Source organism: Aquila chrysaetos, chromosome 20 (genome assembly GCF_900496995.4).
Source record: "Aquila chrysaetos chrysaetos chromosome 20, bAquChr1.4, whole genome shotgun sequence".
Lineage (NCBI taxonomy): Eukaryota > Metazoa > Chordata > Aves > Accipitriformes > Accipitridae > Aquila > Aquila chrysaetos.
In genome coordinates this window covers 20,337,154-20,359,063 of record NC_044023.1, presented here as the reverse complement: position 1 = coordinate 20,359,063, position 21,910 = coordinate 20,337,154, and the positions used below count along the sequence as shown (strand labels likewise).

The 21,910-nt window shown below is 37.2% G+C and overlaps 1 protein-coding gene across 6 annotated transcripts in view; it reads left to right on the top strand.

The window, feature by feature from the left end:
* The window catches only part of SHQ1 (SHQ1, H/ACA ribonucleoprotein assembly factor), a 56,171-nt gene that overhangs the window by 21,066 nt on the left and 13,195 nt on the right, over positions 1-21,910 (top strand). For all 6 annotated transcript variants that reach the window (XM_029995876.2, XM_029995879.2, XM_029995880.2 and 3 more), the window contains exons 9-11: positions 1,648-1,701; positions 4,321-4,444; positions 12,013-12,133. In XM_029995876.2, coding sequence (XP_029851736.1) covers positions 1,648-1,701; positions 4,321-4,444; positions 12,013-12,133 — 299 coding nt within the window. The remainder of the gene's footprint in view (positions 1-1,647; positions 1,702-4,320; positions 4,445-12,012; positions 12,134-21,910) is intronic.

Here is a 21,910-nt window from a genome sequence, read left to right as displayed (position 1 = left end):
AATATGATTTCTAAATACTTCTGTTCTTCTGGAGCAGCATTTTAGCTGTAGGAGAGAAGTGGAGTTGCAGGAGACTCCAGACAATTCTGTTTGTTTCTGATTTGTTTTGCATTGTGATGTGTCTTGATTTATGTAAATGCAGATTTCACAAAATAATTGTTCTTTTATATTGATGGTTCTTCCTTCTGTTTTTTGGACAGTTCCATAGTAGGTGTGTTTGTAATAACATCACTACTGATTTGGTTTCTGAAAAAGCATGGGAAATCATTAAATACGTAGGACTGAAAATATGTGTTTAGTATTTTGTATAGGCTACCATTATGTGCCTTTAACTAAACTGATTTCTTTTAGGGTTTTTTGTGGTTTTGGTTTTGGTTTTTTGTTTTTTTTTTTTTTTAAAGCTTCTGCACTGAGTGTAGAAGGTGTTTCCTGAGGTGTTCTGCAAACTAGAGTGAGGCATTTAAAATTTTTAAAATTGACACACATTTTAAAAAATCCTAATGCAGAGTTTTCTTTTTCTAGTATTCAAACACTGGAGGGAAGTAGGAAGGCATGTTTCCATTTTCAGGATTCTGGTGTTTGCCCATCTCTTACAGAAGCAGCAGCCAGCTTTATTTTGTGTTCTGTATCCTAGGCTTTTTACAGGATATAAAGAATTGAGAAAATAGCAGAAGTTTAGAATGGATTTCATGCTGTTCTGTGGATAGCTTCCCTTTTTGAAATGGACTTGCTTCCCAGATACAACTTTTTGCCTAGCATCTCCTCTGCTGATACTAACCAATGAGATGTTTTCTCAATGCTTTTAATCGAAATATTGGAACATGTAATCAAAACCATTCTGTCTTAATCAGACTGAATTGCAGGGCATGGATTTTAGAATGGCAGGCAGAAATGTCCAGACCTGCTTATTCAACAGAATAATCTAGGTTGGTTGTTGTATTGCGTGTTAGTGTTGCATAAAATTGCAAACATGAGAGGAACACAATTGTACAATTCTTTATTGATCTTTGCAATAACTGTGTGGTATATGTGGAGAAAACACTGGGGTGTGTTTTTTCTTCTCTTTTTTTTTTTTTTTTTTTTTAATAGGAAAACCAAGACATTCAGGCCACACACATCTTTACTAGAGCCAGAATTATAGATCAAGGCTTCCTGGCTTTTTGCCCTCATCATCCCACTAGACCACATTACCACACAAATACTATGAATCTGTCACATTTTTAAAATCATGACATTTTACATGTACTGCTGGCTTTAGGACCCTCTCTAAAAGCCAAAAGTCTTGAGCTGTTTTCACAAAACAAGGCATTTTAGCTTGAGCTTTGTTGATTCACGTTTCTGTTGCTTGGTGAAAATGGCCAGAATTCCACCAAAATACCATTTTTCTGTGATTGCCGTTGTATTTTAAAGGCTTTGTGCCTGGGCTAGATATTCCCAATACAGAAACCAATTCAGTTATTTAACATCTGCATTGCAATATAATTTTTAACGCTGTCCTGTGGCCATTTCAATGCCCATAATATAATTACTGCTTCATATTCACAAAGGTTCTTAAATTGCTGCCAGAATGTTATCTTAAATAGTTTGCCAGCAGTCTTGAATGTTGAATTAGATAATACTTGTTTTACGGTCTCCTCTTAAAATCAGGTTGAATCGTCTTGGAACATCAGGAAATTGAGTGCAACATTGTGCTGGCTGGAGGTAAGTTAAAAACTTAAGTTTTGCATTATGTGTTTGCTTTATTATTTGTTTTTGGTGTTGGATGTTGCTTTTGTGGAAAGCTTACTCTTGCAGTATTAAAGATGAATTTAAGTGTATGTTGTCTTTTTAAGATATGTCACAAAAAATTGATTGTGACTTCTGGGCTCCTGGCTACTAGTAACCTCCAGAGGCTGGAGTATGACCTCTTGTCTGTCTGGGTGCTGGGCCACCTTCTGGCCCGTTCTGGAAGAGCTAAGGATAGGCACTATGAAAAAGCTGCTCGTCTACATGCTGTCTGTAGCTCCTGGGCTTGATTCACAAGTCCTGACCTTTATTTAGGAAGTAACTGTAATTATTCCTCACATATGTCCACAGTATGTGTGTGAAACTCCATGCTTAGGGCAAGAAAACATAGCCTTCCAGCTCCTTGATCAGAAGTTATAGATATCTTCCCCTTTTAACTGGCTAACGCAAGTTAAAATAGAAAGGGCATAAAAAGCAGGGAATGTAATTTCTTAGTGTTCTTGTGTCTGTCCTTTAAGCCCTACCTCAGATACATGCTTTAGTAGCTTTTGAAGATGACAGGCCTTAATAAAGCAGCTTATTGTTCACTTCTGGGGGTTTTGACTGCTGAGCCTTTCTTCAGCCTTCCTAGTTCATCACTCTGCACTTCTAGCTTGCTCTTTTTCTTGGCTGCAAATGAGGTGGCTTCTGGCTTCTCCCCCATTCTGCTGTGTGGCTTCAGAGTACATCGGAGAGTGGAACTGGGAAGCCCAGAAGTAAATGCAAACCCAATGATAGGAAAAGCTCTTAGAATTCAATCAAAAGGTGGTAGTTTGGGGTTTTTTTTCCACCTATCATGGAGAAGCTGAATTCCATATTCTTGTAGCAAAAAGACCTCAGTTCTATAGTTGTAGAAGTGTTGTCTCATTAAGGCTTTAATGATTGTGTGATCTTTCAGACATGCGCTGAATACTTTTGTTTCGGGTTTCTTGCAGAGTTAGTCAGTGGACATATGTGGCTTTACCCGTCCCTTCTTTTCAGTGTTATTGCCACGTCCCTATTTGTTTAGTTGCTGCTAGCCCTTTGAAACCAACATAGACTACAGGAAACAAACTGAATTCTATTCTCTGCACTTTCAGATTATTTACTGGAGGCATGCAAGCCTGTGTAATTAAGTTGTTACAGAGCTGGAAGTGGAAGGGACTTAACCTGGCCTGTAATCCATAATTTCTTATGATGGCAGCAAGCTAGAAAGAACTGTCCTGTCCTCATTCCTGAAATTATTGAGCCAAGTCGCAGTTTGCAGGATCAAAAATGAAATTTGACAGGATTTTGGGGTTCAGTCCCTCAAACGTTTCTAGTAGTGGCAAATGTTATATATAAACTTGTTCACTGACAACTGGTTTTCTAGATCTGTTATTTTTAATTTGTTTCTAATTGAATGTTCTGCAGTAGCAAGTCACAAAGGAGTGCAGTTAAAATGCAGTGATTGCCTTAACTCTCCAATTTTTTTCAGATCCATATCCTAACATAGGGAAGGAGTTTTCTGCATGTGCTTATCCTATAATATAGCAGTTCTTGGCGCAGCCTGTGCCAACAGTATATTTCACACCCAGAAAATTCAGTCTCCTGGCACCAAGCTGTTAATAACTATATCTGTTATACAAACCATGTAGAGGCGGGTGTTTTCATCAATCTGTAAACAAAATTGCCTCAGCTATGGTTTGTTTGAACTGACTGCCATTTTGCTGTGCATGACATGTGCACACCTTAGACTCTAAATATTAAATAACAAAACATAAATGATGTAAATGCTTACCAGCGATCCATTAAAATGAAAAATGAGTTGAGGTAGTCATATAATGCAAAAAAGTGCTGGCTGTCAGCAAAGCGTTTTTATTAATTTTAATAAATTGAGAGTTCAAGATGAAATAGGTATTTTTATTTGAATTCATAAATGGAATATTTTGTCTTGAAAAGTGAAAGCTGGAAAGGAAATCACTGTCTTAGGAAAGTCTTTAATAACTCATTAATGCCTCTGGCCTGAGTAAATTAGAGGTCTTCCTTGCTCGTAAAGGAGGACAATGAACTGCCTTCCCTAGGCAGATATATTTATCCCTGTCTTGAATATCTATAATTTTCATGAAAGGCAGAGTCATGTATCATTTTTAAAGATCTTACATGTACACATGTATTTTGTTAATATCATGTGGGTTTAATTTTTCTTTATTCTTAAAAGGCTTTTTATAGCTTCCCCTTAATAGATATAATAATGTGGGACAGATGTAATTTATTGCTTTAATCTAAAGAAGGCAAAGTCTTGAGTTAGATGTTTTATTCTAATGTTCTCTACATTCTTTTTTTTTAATTCAAAACCACCAAAAGGTATAGGACTTCTGTTATCCTGCCATGCAAACTAATTGTGCAGCGCCTTGTTTCTATTTAATGTGTTGATTTCCACGTCTATTAAAATACAGATTTTTAGATGCATGATATATAAAACTGTGCTTTTTTCTATTCTGCTGTGACTTTTCCTTAAAGGAAAACAAATGAAAACCTAATTCTTTGTATCGAAAAGCACACAGACTAATTCAGATTTTTCACTGATATACACAGAATTTCGCTAGCATTCATGACGTCCTGGTATCTTTTGGAAGAAGAGTGCTATGCTATCCCTTACACAGGCATTTTGGATTAGTGACACGTGCATTCAATGATACAGTCATGATACTGCAACTAGGTAAGTTTTTCAGGGGTTGGCAAGTGATGCTGATATAGCCACATTGTTTGTATGTCTGCTTTTTTTAGTAACTTTTTAATCCTTTGGCCAGTTTCACCCAAACTTGATAGATATTGACATTTCTGGACACCTTGCGGCTTTGTGAAAATGGGGCTGGGGAGAGAAGAGAACAAAATTAGTGTCCTTACCAGGAAAAAGCCCCTGAAGCAGCTCATTTATTAGCCAGCGGGTAATACATGCAGTTGTGGGAAAAGGTCTTCAAAGTATTTTTCTTTATACTGTATTTGTCTGTAAAGAGATTTTTTTCTGTTGGAAAAGGACATTTTAATGAAGATTTTGTTCCAGTGGGTTAGATGCTGTAATTTTTTTAGACCCTATTCTAAAGGTGTCTAAGTTTTTATTTCAAAGCAGGGTCACTTAATTGTTATAAGTATAGCAGCAGTCTTGTTGTTCTTTGTGTTCTTTAATTACCTGACTGAAGCCCTGTTAAAAAAGATTGGAAGGATTTCTGATAACTTCCATGATTTATCTGTCTAAAGGAAGTTTTTAAAGCATCATCATCTTCAGTTGTTCCAACTGTTCTGTTTGATTAAGTTCTGCTCATCATGGTTTTGCAGTTGCAAATCTGGGCAGCTTCCCTGTGTGATTTACTGTTTGGAAGAACTATTGTTTTAATTAACCCTTGTCAGTGATGTTAGGATTTTGACAGAAAGGAATCTTACCCTAATGTTGAATTCCTGCTTTCCTTGCCAGTTTGTTTTTCTAGAATTAGATATTCTGGGTTTTGTTTTGTTTGTTTGTTTGTTAAACTGAGCCAGTCCATTAACTATTTTCTTTTTTCCTGTTCGAAATAGGAATTAAGATAGCTAGATGTCAAATATAGTTAAGCTGTTCCATTGTGTGTGCCAGTTTAGTATTGCCATACAGAATCACATATTTGAGGGCAAGGGGTAGTTCTGTCGTTCATATTCAGTGTTACAGTTCTTTGTGGGATTGAGGCAAAATGGTTGAGATGACTCTGTGCTAAGTTCAGCGGTAGTCTGGGAAGAACAGAAATCCTGAATTTGTATCAGCATCAAAATTTGTTTTGAATTATTGTTCATTTAGTACGTCCTGTGTAACTTTTCTCTCTTAAGAGCAGAGGCCAAAGTCTCTGACTTGTGTATGTTATCTTAGTTCTCTGCTTGTTATTAGGAAAATAAGACAGTTCTAAATAACAGCCAAGTAGAGCTGTTCATAAAAAACAAGCAGTGAATACCATGAAAGCTATTCTGTTGAAAAATAAATAAATAAAATTAAAAAAAAACCCCAACATTTAAAACTGAAGAATAAAAAACTGACTACACATCTGTAGCTTTGTTTTGTTCACATTCAGGAGTGGAGCTGTCATCATCTTAATGACTGCAAATTATTCTTTCAGCAGCAACATTCTTTTTATATATTCCCTGTTTATCCCAGACAGCTTTCATGTAATAGTACAAACTTTCAAACCTATGGTTATTCCAGCTTCAGTTGTGCAGTTGTACACAACCATGTTTGTATCTTCGGTTGTTAAAGTTACTTGCAACTTTTCTGTTTGTTGTGAGTTACTATTTTCAAAAAAGGCATTCGGTGTTAGATGATTTTTTTTTTTTTTTTCCTGGACAGAAGAATCACTGAGAAGCAGCACTTTGGTGGTTTATTTTCAGTGCTTGTGAGTTGTAGGATTAAAAAAAAAAAAACAAACCACAAATGGCAATATTAATCTCTGTTACTGCCAAAAACTATTGATGATTCAAAATACCATTTACATTATAACAGTCGGGTAGTGAAGTTTTAGGGGGAAGATACATGCTGTCCCTCTTTACTTATCTCCACTGGCTTATGCTGCTGTTCATAAGTGTGAAAATAAAATTCCGTTAACAAAACTGAAATCATAGAGCGCTGCCAGCCTTTTAGACTTTTTTCTTAAGAGGATAGTACGTGAGAGGTAAGCTATTTGCTTTTCTCTTGATGTTATGATGGAAAATGGTATTGGAGCGAACATTTGATGATCCAATGAAACATTTTCAGTAGTTTGGTAAGGGAGGTGGCATCTACAATAACTGTGTGTCAGGTTTCCTACTCCATCCTCCTATGTTGGACATGCAGCTGCTGTTGTCTCTTTACCCTCTGCTTTTAAAACACAGTGGCCCCAGTAGTGCTCATCATCATTGTCTCCTTGTGTTGGCCGTGATGGTCTTGCTCCAACAGCCAAGTCCCTCTCTTCTCTGGGGGAGTACGCTAACTCATTCTCTACTGGGACAAGAGATAGGCTAGCCTTGCTTTTTCTGACCTCAGTGATTTGCATAAAAATTACTGCCATAAGCTTTAAAAGAAATTCAGCTTTCTTTAGTTGATGGTTAGAACGGTTTAGAAGCAGTAGAAGAAGTTAAGAAGTGCAGCAGGTCTGGCTTCGTTCTGTGCGTGTCTGTGCTGTGCTGGTTGCCTGGGAAACGGTGCAGGATGGTCCGACCGGCTGCCTCCGCAGAGCTGGCCGTGGATCTTCAAGATGCTGAAAAGGCACGTGCAAGCCTCAAGAAAAAAGAATGTGTGTCCACTTCAACTGGAGTTGTTAATAGTGGAGAAGAGTTCACTACCTTGAGTGTGAGCCGTGATAATCTCCAGGGGCTGCCTGGGAAGCAGACACAAATACCTTACTTACTTCATGTGGGCATAAATCTGTTGGGAGGGGCATTAGCAAGTTAACAGTGTAATGGTAAAGGTAATGGTGATTAATGTTAACTTCTGAAAGTTCTGGGGTTTGTGCATCAAATTAGTACTTACTATTACGGTGTGTGTATAGTGTGAAAAGCGCTAAGTTCTTTTAAGTAGCCAACTACCAAAGAATTGGGGAAGATACAAAATGGATGTATTACCTGTCTATAATCACAAGTTGGGGGGGGGGAGTGTGTCTATGTATTCTTAAAAGAAATAGATTTGTAGGTAATGCTTGTACTGGCAAGGCACATTTGTTCAGTCAAACGTTCAGTTTCCTCTTTCAAACTTCAGTGGAAGTTGAGTTATGCATTTGAGGAATTTCTGTTTTTACAAAATACTTAGCAAACTATGCAATGTGCAGAGCATAGTAGTTATAGCATTAAATACTCTGTTACCCTCGTTGACTGGAAATGATGCCTCACCAGTTTGGCACTGTATTGCAATACATGCGTGATGAACATAGGTAAAAATGACTGTCAAGTAACAGATAATGAATTCAATTAAGTAGTACCACAAAACTGTTCCTTTTCATGCAGATGCAAGAGGACTGGTGTTTAACTTAAGAATCAGTTTGAGTTGGCCTCATCCCGACTTGGGGTTTCTTTCAGGATGCTGGTAACAGAAGCTGGGACATAGTAAAATACAATGTTTCGATAATAGTAATAATAAGCACAGTAAACTAATTTATTTAAAAATAGTAAAGAATTCTGGTGGGACTGAGTTGTTACGCCTCAAGTTATGTGACTTGACTTTAAAAATATTAGTGCTATGATGGTGGATCACTTCCGAGGTACAGGATACTGCATTTTTAAGCTAGTAAGGATCCTTGCATGTGGTTGAAACACTTCTTATTTTGAATTAAGACTTCCTACCAAAGTGTTAATTGTAAGGCAAATGCATTAAGCTGATTAATGTTGAGGTCCTCAGCAGATTTTTTTCATATGCTGTTTTAGTGATCTGTAATACTTAAAATACCTCAGCAAAACTGTTCAAAATTCAGCATAGTTATCTAGGATATCTACTGTATTTATCTGTTCTTTGGATAGGATTAAAAAAGTGTATGAAATGCAGTGGTACATCCAGCTACAGTGCTATTTCCAACAAAATGTATATACTACGTTTGACAGTTGACTAACAAAAGTTTATCAGGTGTGGGTTTTATGTAAATATATGGAGCCCTTTTTCTTTTCAGTAGATCTGTAATAAGTGGTGTGGGCTGGTTCTCTCAGTATTTACTGATACTGTGTTACCATTGCGTAGTACTGATTTGGAAGTTACTGTCTATGAGCTAATAATGAAGAGGAAACTCATTTGTGCTCTTTTCTGCAACATAAAATATGCTTTGCTTCTTTCCATACAGAAGTTAACACTAATAGATTAAGGATTCTATAATTACCCATTAAAAAGAGATAGTACTGTTGCCTAGCTGGGTAAGTTATTACCAGGACATTTTCATTTAAAAGGCCGTAAGAGTTCTTTTCTTGTTTTTAAGAGTGCTGTTCTTCACTCTTTTTAATGAGACAGCAAAGTTCAGTTTATCTTTAGATAAATGCTCCTCCTTCTTGAAAATGTGGAAAAACATACAGAAATCTGCAGGAAAAATGACTTAATGCAAAATAGAATGATGGGACTATTAATTTCCTCTGCTTCCAAATACTCAGTATGAAAGCTGGTAGAATTTCCTGATGCTGTGAAATCAGTAGGTTATTGTATTAAATGGCAGATATAGAACTAGGATCAAATTGTATTCTTTTTTGAACTAATCTGTGGAAAGAGGACTGGATTTCTGAAACTGTGGAATTCAAGTTGTGGGCTGTCATCTGCCAGCTGTCATAGCAATGAACTCCAGAAGAATCCAGTGATCTGCAGACATATGCTCTGACTTCTATGATTTTTGCCTTGTCTGCTCAGCCTCTTTGCTGCTTTTTCTCTGAAGTTAAAGCTCATCCTCTCCCCAACAGCAGTGTAATGATTTCTAATGGCAGGAAAAGAAAACCACCTTTGTCTCAGAAAAACAATGGTTTAATACTTAGATTTGGTATCCCATCTTGCAATATATCCCAATTTCAAGTTGGTTGTTGTCCTCCTTTAACACAGCTCTTCACATCAAAAAATAGAGGGTAGCAGAGTCTGTCTTAAGTCATACACTTTTAAGTTCTACATTTTAAATTTTAATAGCTTAGAAGATCAAATATTTTTTATTCTGTTACAGAAGTTGGAATCTTTTTATTTGTACTTTTAAATATAACGGGTTTTGGTTTTGAATAATCAGGAAATAGTATCTGTACACAAAAAGCAGCGTGTTTATTGATCAGTATAATGCAGAGCTCTAACTTTACACAGAAGATATGCAAAAACTGACTTAAAAATAAACCATTCATGTTTTCCTGAGATGATTATCAAAGTTTCTTGTGCCTGCTCTTAAACATTTATTGCTGTTTTTCTAAATAGACAAGTTTTCTTCTTCACCCTTGAACATAAATGTGCTTGCCTCTTTAAGCTATGTGAAGAAAATGAAATCGGTTATCCTTGGCATGTCTTCATCTTCTGTTCCATGGTTTTCTTAACTCCAGTATACAGTGACTTTAAAAAAACCGACAATCCTAGGGCTACAAAAGACGACTTTTAAAACTAGCACATTTTAGGTTTGCTTTGACAGACAACCTTTCAGTGAGTTGGACTGACATAGCTGCCAAAAAAGCCCCTAGTCTGTTCATCTTTTGGCTTCATCAGTTCTCTGATCCAGTTCACTGTACGGTTTCACAAATACTTGCACTGGCACATCACAAATTGCTTTGGAAAAGGAGGTGGCAAAGGAGTGCAACAAAGAGTACTTAAGCCAGTGTAAGTAGTAATACTACTGAATACATAACCACAGCCTGAAAGTTAAGACCAGATGTCTACTGAAGACTGAAGCAGATATCCAAACGCAGAACCTACGGTGTGGAATTTCACAGAGATAGGCCAAGAATCATCTCTATGTTACGGAATATCCTACATTAAGGCTTAAATAGTGTTTGCTCTTCAGCTCTTATTTTTTATTGCTGTGGTAAGGAGTTAAATGCAGTTTTGTGTAAGGACTTCTTGTTTATAGGGTGCATGTATAAGATGCATATTCTGAAAGCAGAAGTTTGGTAGTTTGCCGTGCTCCATGTGTTTGCTTGTATGTAGGGTTCCTGATTTTATTAAGTCTGACTAGATTTTCAACCCCTCTGATTAGAGGACCATTAAGCTACTATAATCTTTAATTTATGAAGAAAGACTACTTTTTGTTGAGAATTAGTGTTATAGTCCCTAATTTACATTGTTACTTGGCAGATGAGTAACAGTAGTGGATATTGTAAATGGTGTGAGCTGGCAGCTTGACAGCTAGAACCTTAAAAAATTAGCAAAATTTTAATTCCACATATAATTTCTTTTTAAAAGAGCACACTTCTTTTTAGTTAAAATAGTTAAGTTTGACAAGCTTGGCTTAACAAGCATTGACGGTGATACAATCTAAAAGTTCATCATTTATATTTGGGATTTTATATTTTCTTTCCTGACTTTTCTTCAGCTCGTCTCTTCCAAACCAGTGGGGTTTTTCAGTTCTGTTTGCCATGGCTTTTTACTTTCCACATTCTTTCTCCTTATTGCTATCTTCCACATCCTTTAATTTTCATTCTCTGTCTATATTTTTTCAGCATGGAATTACTTAAAAACAAACAAATAAATTTTGTGCTTGAACAGCAGGGGGAGTTCTGATCCTTTTTTTTTTTTTTTTTTTTTTAATCTGTAGAATGTAATTTCATCCATGTTCAGGTTTCATAGCCTAGGAGGAGCCAGCCCCTTGGGAGAGGGTTATTAGATTCCATTTGCAGTAGTGGCTGTTTTCATTTGAATGGGTTTTTTTTTCCCCCCATTAAACAGTGAAAATAATTATTTTTATTTTTTTTTAGTGCTCCAGCACTTAACCCTTTAGCAGCTTTCACCAGAAAACCAAGGGAGGAGACTCCAGCTAATCAGAGGTTACATTAATCAGTTCTTTTCTTCATAAACAGTGGTTGCATATGAAGAAAATTAAACCGACTACAAAAAGATTTCTGGTTGTGGAATGAGAAAGCATTCAAGTTTTTAATCTTTAACTGCATTTATCAACTGTATGTCAAATGGCACCTTCTTGAGCCTGAAGTGAGGTTTTCTTTCTGGGGTCTCAATTTGCCAAATTATTCTGTAACTAGCAGAAGTAGGAAAATTTCTTCTTAATTTAAGGCAATGGTTAGATATTGGGTGATGGCATCGCTTACATTGGCTTACACAATTGCTATGGTTCCTGGGTGCTTAATCCTGCTGTGGGCTGTGTGTTCCCAACCTTACTATCTTCCAACACAGGTATTTGTGCAGGTATACAGGAAAATAGGTTTTCCCTTTCTTCAGATAAATGATGGGGCATAACTTTTTGTTATTTGCGAGTTACTTTTCAGCTTGCCCTTTTTTTTTTCTTTTTTTTCAGTATGGTGCACTGTATGACTGTGCTAAAGTCTGGGCTGGCACAGCTCAGACAAGTGGAAAACCTGGGGGAGGGGGCTGCTTCAGCTGTAGAGAATTACACGCATGACTATGCCTTGAGGCTTTAGTCTTGCAGAGATTCCTACTGAATTCAGAGGTTCCACATAGATGTGGATACTAAAGGGCATAGTCATATTACTGCTGTTCTGAGACTGTGAATCAACTTCACGTTACAAGATAGTTGTAGATAGCGTGGTTATTAAAGCCTCAAAGGTGAGAAGATGGTAAAGATTATCTGTTATGATTTCTAGTGAATTACAGAAGTAAAAATCTGTTTCCAGGAAAAGCTGCAGTTTTGAAGTGTCTGCTGGACATTCACAAGATTTTTATGGAGAGTGACCCTGCCTACATCCTTAATGATCTCTTCATTACAGACTATTGCATCTGGATTCAAAAAATCAAGTAAGTTCTTTAGTTATTGATGTGGGAAATGTTTTTAGCATACTTCATCTATGAACAAGTGTCAGTAAAATCAACAGAAATGCTATCTCCTATAAGTGGAAATGTGATCAGTCTTTTTCACTTAGTAACCTTGGCTATTCAGCTATTCTTACTACATAAGCAAAGACATTCAGTGCATTTTTTTATGTAGTGACGTCATTAGAGAAGGGATGGAGGAATTGCATTTTAAATAAAAATGTGAATTTTCATTAATATATTAGTGGTTTTGGAGGAAAAAAACAGCTTCTGGGGAATTTTCATTCTATTGCAATCTTTCTCAGGAAGAAAAATGTTTATATAGTATTTACGTAACATTAGGGAAAAGGTTGGAAACAACTCCTAGTTCAGAATTGAATTTATAACTTCCAATAGAATTGACAATTTCCAATTCTGGTCAGATGCATATGCAGACTATTTACATCTGTATGAAACAGATGACTTATGGACTGTAGCAGTTGTACCAATTGATTATTAACACCAGAATAAGTGTCACAAATCTCTGTGCGCTGTGTACTCTTGCCCCTGTAGTCGCTTGCCAGCTCACTCTCCCTGGCAATATGCTTTGGCTTCCACTTCACTTGAGAGGAAACAGTGACTCTGCCACTTCCAGACAAAGTTCCTACGCTTCAGCACTTCTGTGTCTCACCTGTGTTCTTTCAATGGAGTCAGCGTGGCTTTACTTATTTCCAGAGCCTTGGGAACTTTGTAACCAGACTGGTTAGAAGTATCAGCATGCTTTAATGGTTTGAAAACAAAAGTATTGGTGGGGGAAACAGTGAGAAATGGATTAAATGAACAAAGCAAGCTGCATGTTCTAATCTTACTAAGCTTTATATTGTTGTTGTCAGGTTTATTCTATTTTTCACACAGCTTTTGTTTTTTCTGCCTCCCTTTTTATGTCTTCACAGCCTTCTTTGAAGGCCCACAAAAGCACATGTATAGTTGCAAGTCGTATTTCTCTGAAACGGAAGGCATTACTAATAGAAACACAAAAATTGCCATTGTCATATTTTTTAATATAGCAACATATAGACTCATAAAACAGTGAAACTCATAAAAAGTCTTTGCATTCCAGTTTACCATTTAACAAGAGACTGTGGGAGGAAAAAAAAACTTAAGTGCACAAGACACAAGAAGCAGTGAGGGGATGTAGAGGGAACCTGGTAATAATCGTGCTCAAAGGGGAATCGGAAAGAGAATTGAGCCAGCTTGCATAGGCTGTATATTTAGGTGTGACCTTACCAGTACTTCTTAGATACTTCTTAGAGAATTAAAGGCCTTCAGTTCATAGCTGCTTGTTACATGTTGTAGATATTGTTGAACCTTATTCTTTGTATGCTTTCAGTGACTATGTTCTTATAGGTACAATGCACAAAATATTCTAAAACAACTACAGGTGTTTCCGAACATTTTGATTCATCAATCCTGATTAGTACAGGAACAGCTGGTTCATTTTACATTGTCATTTTTGAGGAGGCCTGTTTGAGCCACACCTTAAATACAAGTATGGGGAAATTCATGTTCAGGTTCAAGTTGAGTTGAAAAAGTGCAGTAAATGAAGGAGGAGAAAGTTATTTCATGCATCTTTCACGAAGAAATGAGTCATAAGACAGTAATACCACTGCTGCCCATATCAATGAATATAATGTCTAGCAAGTCAGTCATAAAACCCAAGGCCTTCTTTAAATACAGCAGGGAAAAATGTATGGTACGTATAAGTGACTGATATATTAACACATTTACTCCCAGACGCATACATTATGTACCAGTTAAGCAGAACTGACAGCTTCTGGAAAGAGGGCAATTAAGCTATCTTATTGTCATAATGACATGGCACAATAGTTGTCTGTCATTAGGAGAACAGGAGAAAGAGGAACTACAGAAACTGTTCCTATTTTTAGAGTCTGAATCAGGAAAGCATTTAAGCATATGCTTAAGTCATTCCTGTTCAGTTTAGCAGCGAAGCATGTGCTTGAAGTTAAGCATGTGGGAAGTGAACAGAACACTTTGTTTTTTCCCTTTTGTTGAAGGGAACAACAAAGTTCACTTGTCATTCAGAAAGTACATTAACAGGTATAGAAATGTGTGGTGACTTGTCTGTTAAGGACAAGGGTTCCCAGCTCCCCAAGGTAAGGCATCTGGAGAGGAGGGTGGTACATCTTCCATTCCAGAGGAGGAAGGTTAAGATGTCCCTCTGGTAATTGCCTTTGTGGTGAAAGAGTTTTGGGAGGGGAAGGTATTTATAGGTATTTTTGTGGTGGTCTTTCAGTGAAGTTATTTGCATGTCTGATCAGTCTGGATATTTTCTCTGTTTTGTTTCTTAGCTATTTGCTACATGCAAGTTCATTAACTTTCTTTGTCTCTGTTTTCTCTTGTCTTTTCATAGCTGTAGTCCCAGGGTGCGCTCAAAATCTGTGGAGGGTTATTCTTTTCTTCCCCTCTTTCCCTGGTATGTAACCAGGTCTTAGTGGAGTCTGAGGCCTCTTTGTTTAAACAGTTAAAACAGACTGTAGGTTCTTTTTAGTGAAGGATCTGGGCACTTTAAAAACAGCTGGAAGCAAGTCTTTTAGTTTACCTGTACTGGCAGAGAAAAGTCTGGGAGCTGTAGGTTTAGAAAAAAAAGTTTGGCATAGGCAAAAATGTAATAGATATATCAAATGGTAGTAAGCATACAGCCCCATTCCAGATTAAGCCTCCAGGAGAGGTACGCCATTGGTAGGTACTAGCTTTTAAATATTCAATGTGGAAACAAAAACCTTATGGCCAACAGTGTGTCAATAGATGATTACAGATTTGTTTTGAGATCATAGTTTGGCTGTGGCTAAATTAGATGAATAAGCGAATGTGCTGCTGGGCTGGCAAAACATGATTTATTTTAAGCACAATGTATCTGGAATTGGAAATGATTAAGCTGCTGAATAAAACACGTGCAGGTGGCTAATAGTCAATTGGGTATGGTGAGTACAAGCTAGTTCTTTAATTCTAATGATTTTTATTTTTTTCCCAGTAGATTCCTAGAAGTCTCAGACAATGCAAGATACTAGCAAGTGTAGCTAAAATTTCATCTTCCTGTTTGCAACTTATAGCTAGTTCTACCTGCTTTCTATGTTTCTAGTGTTTCTCTTTGAGCTGCTGGTGAAGTTATTATTAATAATTTAATCTATTGTATAAAGTGGCATGTAAAATCCTTTTAACTGTTCATTAGGTTTTGAAGGAGGGGAGCGTGTTGCTCAGCAAAACTTAGCAGAAAAGAGGGAAAAGTAAATGTTAACCTGGGTAACAAAAGCTAGACAAAGACCTATGGAGGCAGCTTGTAGTAAATCTCGGCAGGTGGTGTCAACATTTATGTTGAAAAGCCAGATGCAGCCAGATGGAAAATTGCATCTTTAACCCCTGAGGTCATAATGACATGTCATCACTTCATTTGATCCCCCTGCTAAGTGAGCTTATCATCCACCCTGCTGTCACTTCTGTTATTACTTTCATTTCCATAATAAAATTAAATTTAATTTGTCTGGTTTGCATGCTTTTTTCTCTTTAGGTCAGAGCTTTTACAAACCACTATGATACATATGGCAGCCTCTCCAACGTGAAGTTATAACTGAATTTGTATTATAAGTATGAGCTTTTCTCCATCTTTCACGCTTTACTTTGAGCAGAAGGAGATGAGGGAGGGGAGAAGGAGCTTTGGGGAAACCACTGGTTGTCTGATAGCTGCAATATGGGCTGCCATGACCAGGGGAATCTAGGTGTGGGTTTGTTGCAGGAGAGCTTTTTCCCTTCTGCCAGAGGGGAGTTAAGTGTCTGTGACTCCATAGGAGTTGTGTCCTTTATGGAAGTCAGACTAGTTTACCCACTGACTCTTGCTGTGCTGAGGTTCCTTCGTGTAGCCTGATGTCTTTCTCTAGTGTTTTGTAGTCCCCTTTGTGCCAGTCTCTATTCACATCACTTTTTGTTGTCCACTGTTGTACATATGTGCCTTCTGGTAGCTTGGCCGCATGATGCCTGCTGGCGATAACATGGGTGGCTAGGTGGAGGGCTGAACAACTTCCTGTGAGTCCTTGTCCAGGCAGGCAGTTAAGTGCATACTGTTCTGCATCCCTGCATGAAAGAACGATTGTCTACCTAACATTTAAATACATGTTTAGTTTTAAACATGTACCACTTCAGTATCAGTAAATGTATATTTTCTGTGTTCCTGAGTTGGAGGTGAAGGTGTTAGTGTTCGTGGCAGTTTTCCACGGGTTATTATACTCTACTTATGCACAGTTGCATAGTTGTATACTTCTCAAAGTTTTATGGGTGTGAGGAATGCAGGAGAATAAGGTGTTTGATCCCATGTAATTTGTATTATATTTTTCATTATCACTATTTTTCTGCTTTTTACCTTACCATCTCACCTTTCATTCATGATCTGTTCTATTGCAAAAAATTATAAAATCATTATTTTTGTTGTGTATTATAGTAGCTTCAACTCTTGCAGTAAAGGACATCTGTATGTTAAGAGAGATGAGCTGTTAAATTGCCTCAGTGTATCCTGTGGAACTGTATATGCAACTTGATTTGTTATACCGGTATGTAGGCCACTTTAATGTATGCATGCTCTGTAGTCGCACCTTTGTGTATATGTGCTCTGCAACCTAAGACAAATGTGATCTTGCTAATTTTGGTGACTGTAGGTGTAACACGCCAGTTCAAGCATGGGCTATTTGCTTTAAAGTAAAAAACAGGATTCCTGGTGACATTTATACAGTCTCTGTAGAAGCTGCTATCTTTATTGGAACTAACTAAATTAAAGCTAAGTCAGATATTCCTAAGCATGTTACATTTGCTTCTCCTGATTTGCAGGTGAGACATACCCTAAAAGATAGGCTAGCTTCATAGGTCTGTTTTCATCTCTTTGTTATAATCGAAACCTAGTCCTTGTTACAACATAATTACCTAGTCTGAAGCCAGCAGGGAGCTGCTGCTTTATGTGCAGGGTGTGAAGTTCTCTAAATAAATGTAGGATTAATTACATTCACAGCATGTCATTGAGGTGATGAGACTGACTGTGATTGTTCAGCCCCCCTTTACTTTTCCCTAGGTTTTCTGAATTACTGTTTTAATCAATATAGTGTGATGTGGGCCTGAAGTGTTAAGGCCTGATGTTGCAAAGGCATTAAGGAGCCCAGGTCTTCTAGAAAAAAAATAAGATCTGTGAGACTTGGGCTTTTTACTGCCTGTGTCACATTGGATTGTAGAGTGCACAAGGGAGTAAGGAACTCAACCTTCAGCATTATAGTTTCAGTCTGTTGCATTGGTTAAAGTTTGGTAGAGGGAAGATTTCTTTATGTTCTTTCTGACCTTTTTCATGGCTTTAACTGACTTTAAAAATTTATTTTACAAGTTATCATCTCTATATTTGCAAAACAGACCAGGTTTGAATGTGTAAGACTGCTTTTCAAAGCATACATTTGATAATCAGGGTAGTGCTGATAGTTTGATTCCTGTTGTGCCCATTTGAACACACTGTACTACCCTGAATCTCCAAAAGCTTCTCTTCGGTTCATATGAGTATTTGCGTAGCTGTATAGATCTGTTATTAATTTACATTAAGTTCTCTCTTCTATAGAGCATCTTATTTATGTTCCTTGTATCGTTACACATACCAGCTCACCCATATCCTATGCTGTGCTTGCATGTAGGGCAAAAAGCATTTGAAAACAGGTCATGTATTACAGCCTTCGTGAAAGAATTACCTTAAGCTTTTGCTAGATTTGGGAAAATGTTTTGTAACATATAACATATTTAAGCTTCTGTAGTCAAATATTATGATCTTTAGATGAATGTAAATAGAATTTTAACATTTATTCCAATTGTATGTTAAAATCATTTGTGAAACTGGTCATCTATCTGCAAACTTAGGAAATTTGACCCGGTTATTATTTGTTAAGATCTGGAAAACTTTGAGAAGTGTTTTGAAGTATGTAGAAACTATTTTGATTGTGCCATTTTTGCAGCTGTTTCTTCTTGGCATTTTTGTTTTCTTTAGTGGTTTAGGGTTTTGTAAAGCTCAAAATACTTGAATAGAGGAAAAACAGGCTTTTAAAAATCTTTTGGTCTTTGCTTTTTTGCTGCTTGTAGGGTTGATATTCATGAAGTCCTATTCACTCTTTGTGGCATTGCCATGTTCCTAGGAATGACTCAACTGTAACATCTGAAACTCGGGACTGTACTGCTAAATGAGGGGTGAATAGAATAACTCTTGTTGACTGCACACCTCTAGTATGAAAAAATTATGTTCAGACAGGAGGATTCAGGAACAAAACTATCCTAAAAGGTTTTCAAATGGTGTACTACTAACATGTTAGTTTATTCAATTTTCAATCTGAAATAAGGGGAGGAGGGAATGTATTATCAGATAAGAAAAATTAATCAGTGCTTTAAAGCATTCTCAAATGTTAGAGGAATATGCTAATTTTCAGCTGTTAACCTCTTGGATTCAGCAGCCATGATTCAGAAGAACAAAGGCATAAGCAGTGATATATTCTGGATGAAAATCCTGCTTCTTGGCTCTGTGGGATTAAACTGATTCGTACAGCATGTTTAAAGCGCTTCAAACAGTTAAAAACTTAGGAAGAATACACCTCATAGTATTGTATTTTATGTGCATTACAGTTTCATGGTCAACTGTACTCTGCTTTGGCTGTACTTTAGGTTTTACTTTACCTTCATTGCTGCCCATGTTAACCTTAGCTTAGTGAAGGCTGCGGTAATTTCAGGTTTGATAAAAACTCCAGTATTCAAAGTAGGTGGTGCAGAGAAAATCCAAATTGCTTTCACGTTGCTTGCTGCTTTGAAAGCAGCCTTGCCATTAGCATATGCTTTTAGTGTATGTTCTGATGTAGCCAGTTATGTTATTTATCAGATAGTGTAACAACCCCATTGCCACCGTTGCAAAATCCCTTATTTTGATCTATTTTGTAGTTAGAGGATTATATTTTTCACTGTACTTCTTTAATGGTATTGTCATTTTGGATACACTGAAGCCATTTAATTCCCTGCCCTCCGCCCCCTGCAAAACAAAACAACTCGTTGGATTTTGGAGTTTGAAGGCTATTCTTTCCTTTGCTATTTCAGCTTAATAAGAGCTGTACAGGTACAAGAGATAAACCAAAAAATCTTGGTGCTGCTTGTGATCACACCTTTTCCATGAACACAGTAAGAAAGCTGTGTTTTATCTGGTCACATAGGCTTCACCCTTATTGTCCTGTGATGACTTGCTATAGTAGCTCATGACTACAATCCCCAATTATTGTAATTCCTTCTTAGGAGGCTTTACAAGCTGGCATTACCACTGCTGGCAGCTAGTTCAGCATGCAGCACTACATTTGCTTACTGCTTTGAGTAATCATGCTGCATTAGGTTTGCTTTTCACTTACTTCTTTGGTGGCCTGTAGTGGTGTGTTAACTTTCAGATGTCCCAGCTGGGTTTTGAGCTTTTACCAATAATGGGAGCGGCCACTTCCAATGGTCTCTTTGCAGGCTCTTTGAGGTTCATTTTACGCATATTTCAGTTTACATACCACCAACAGTAGGTGTTACTAATGTGTCAGTGTTCTAGGAAATACTGGAAAATGGGAAAAAAAAACCCAAAACAACTGGGAAAACACAGGTAGGTTTTTGTTGCTTTATAAAGTTAAGACCATCCATCGTTTTCAGAGTTTTTGTCCGAGTACTGTCCAGTATCTTTAAAAAAATCTGTAAGAAAATACAGTATATGTCTTTTTAGATAAAAATTTTTGGTGACATTAAATGTTATTTATTTAAAGGTAGAAAATGAATTGCACACACCGACCCAGATTGGCAGTATGTGCTTATTTGAACAACGTGCATTTTAATACCATCAAGTATAAGGTGGCACATTCACAATAAAAGATTGTAGATTGTAGTTATGGATTGGAGAATATAAGCCATTTGAGAGTAGCAGCTCCAGAAAAATAGGTTGGGTCATGCTTGAGAACAGTTTAAACCTGAGCACCTATTTATCTCTGAGGAGGTAAGAGCGTGAGTACAATCTTCAACTGAAGCAGCAGAGTAGTATCATTTAGGAGAAGGAAGTGGCATGACCTTAGAATGCATCATTTGTGAGACTGTGCTAAAACACAGACTAATTCTAGTGTCTATTCAAAAAGATGTTGAAAAATGGAGAGAATTAGGGGAAGAAAGATTCCATGAATGTACATGTCTGAACGACATATGTTACGGCGGGAGACTGAATAAACTCATTAGTTTGTTGGTAATAAAGCTAAAGGTTGATTTGGACTTTTCTGCAAGTATGATGGGACAGAGATTTTAGTTTTTAGCCATTGTGTAGTATAACAAAAAAGGATTAAAAATAAAATCCATCTAGTGGAACAGGAAACAGGAAAAATTCAGACAGCAATAAGTTTTCACATTTTTCTCGTGAAGAGTAATTATGAGTTGGCTCATTCTCCCTAGGTTGTTGGGTAATTCTGTACTGTCTTGTTTCCATCAAGATAGCATAACTCAAAAAATACCTTGTGGTTCAAGCATTAGCTATGGGTCCAAGTGCAGAAAGTATTTGAGATTCTGTGCAATTTATTATGCTACTAAAACAGCCTTTTCTAGTCTTACAAGAGGAAATGCTATTATTTTCCTTAAAACTTGGATAAGGGTTTACCAATTTATCAAAGAGTATAATGACTGTTGGTGCCTGAATTTGGTAGAGAACCCAGATTTATTTATTTTCATCCCAAGTCATCTGCTTTTAATCCTTAGATCACAGTTCTTTGATTTAAAAATAGTAACTAATAATTTGCAAGCACATTATATATGTCTCCTCTTTCACTGTTTTGATGCATGTTTTTAATACAGTTTCTTTTTGTTTACTGTCATCTTGAGCTGCCATGCCTCTCATTAAATGTTGCAGCTTATTTAAGGCCTGAGCTGTCACTTCAAGTGTCTGTAAAGCAGTAGGTGCACCTAGAGCACTTTGTAAATAACAATACCCAAGTAATGTAATATACTGACTTATGAGGCTTAAAGCAAAACACTGTTTGCCCTGAAGGCTGAAAAAGGTGACAGACAGGTGGATGTAATAGCAGAAATTCCCCTTTATATATGTTTTAGCAAGCCCTGTAAAACATGGATTTTTAAACAAGGGATTTAATATCTCCTCCCAGCTGCTAGCTGCAGTTTCCTTTGATGTTTTTCCTCTCCTTTCCTCTGTTGTTTTTTTCTATTTATTCCATCACTTTTCTATAGCTCATATTCCTTCAGGCTGTGTCTGAATGCACCTTGCTGTGGGTAGAGGAGGCAAAGAAGAAAGCCATTTTTTTTCTCCCTCAGGCTACTGCTTTGATTTTCCAAAGTTGTTGGGAGGCAGTTCCTATCTGCCTACAGAAGGGTCAGGGATCTGTGTCATGTCTTTTCACTCAGCACATTTCGGCTGACTCTTCTTCTGTTTTGACTAGGGGAAGGATGAGCTTGTGTAGTTGTTGCCTTTCTAAGCCGGTGGAGTGTGCAGCTGTGATCAAAGTGGGAAGCTGATCTGCAGGCTGATAATGTCTTCCTGTTTTGTTTCCAACCTCATCAGTAACTAGCTTGGTCTCTTCCACCTACCCGTGCCCCTTGCAGTGATTGCACCATAAATCTCAAGACGGAACAGGTAGAATGAGAAAGGAAAAAATGTTAAATGAGATGATAATTTAGTCTGTGGCCTAATGCCCACTC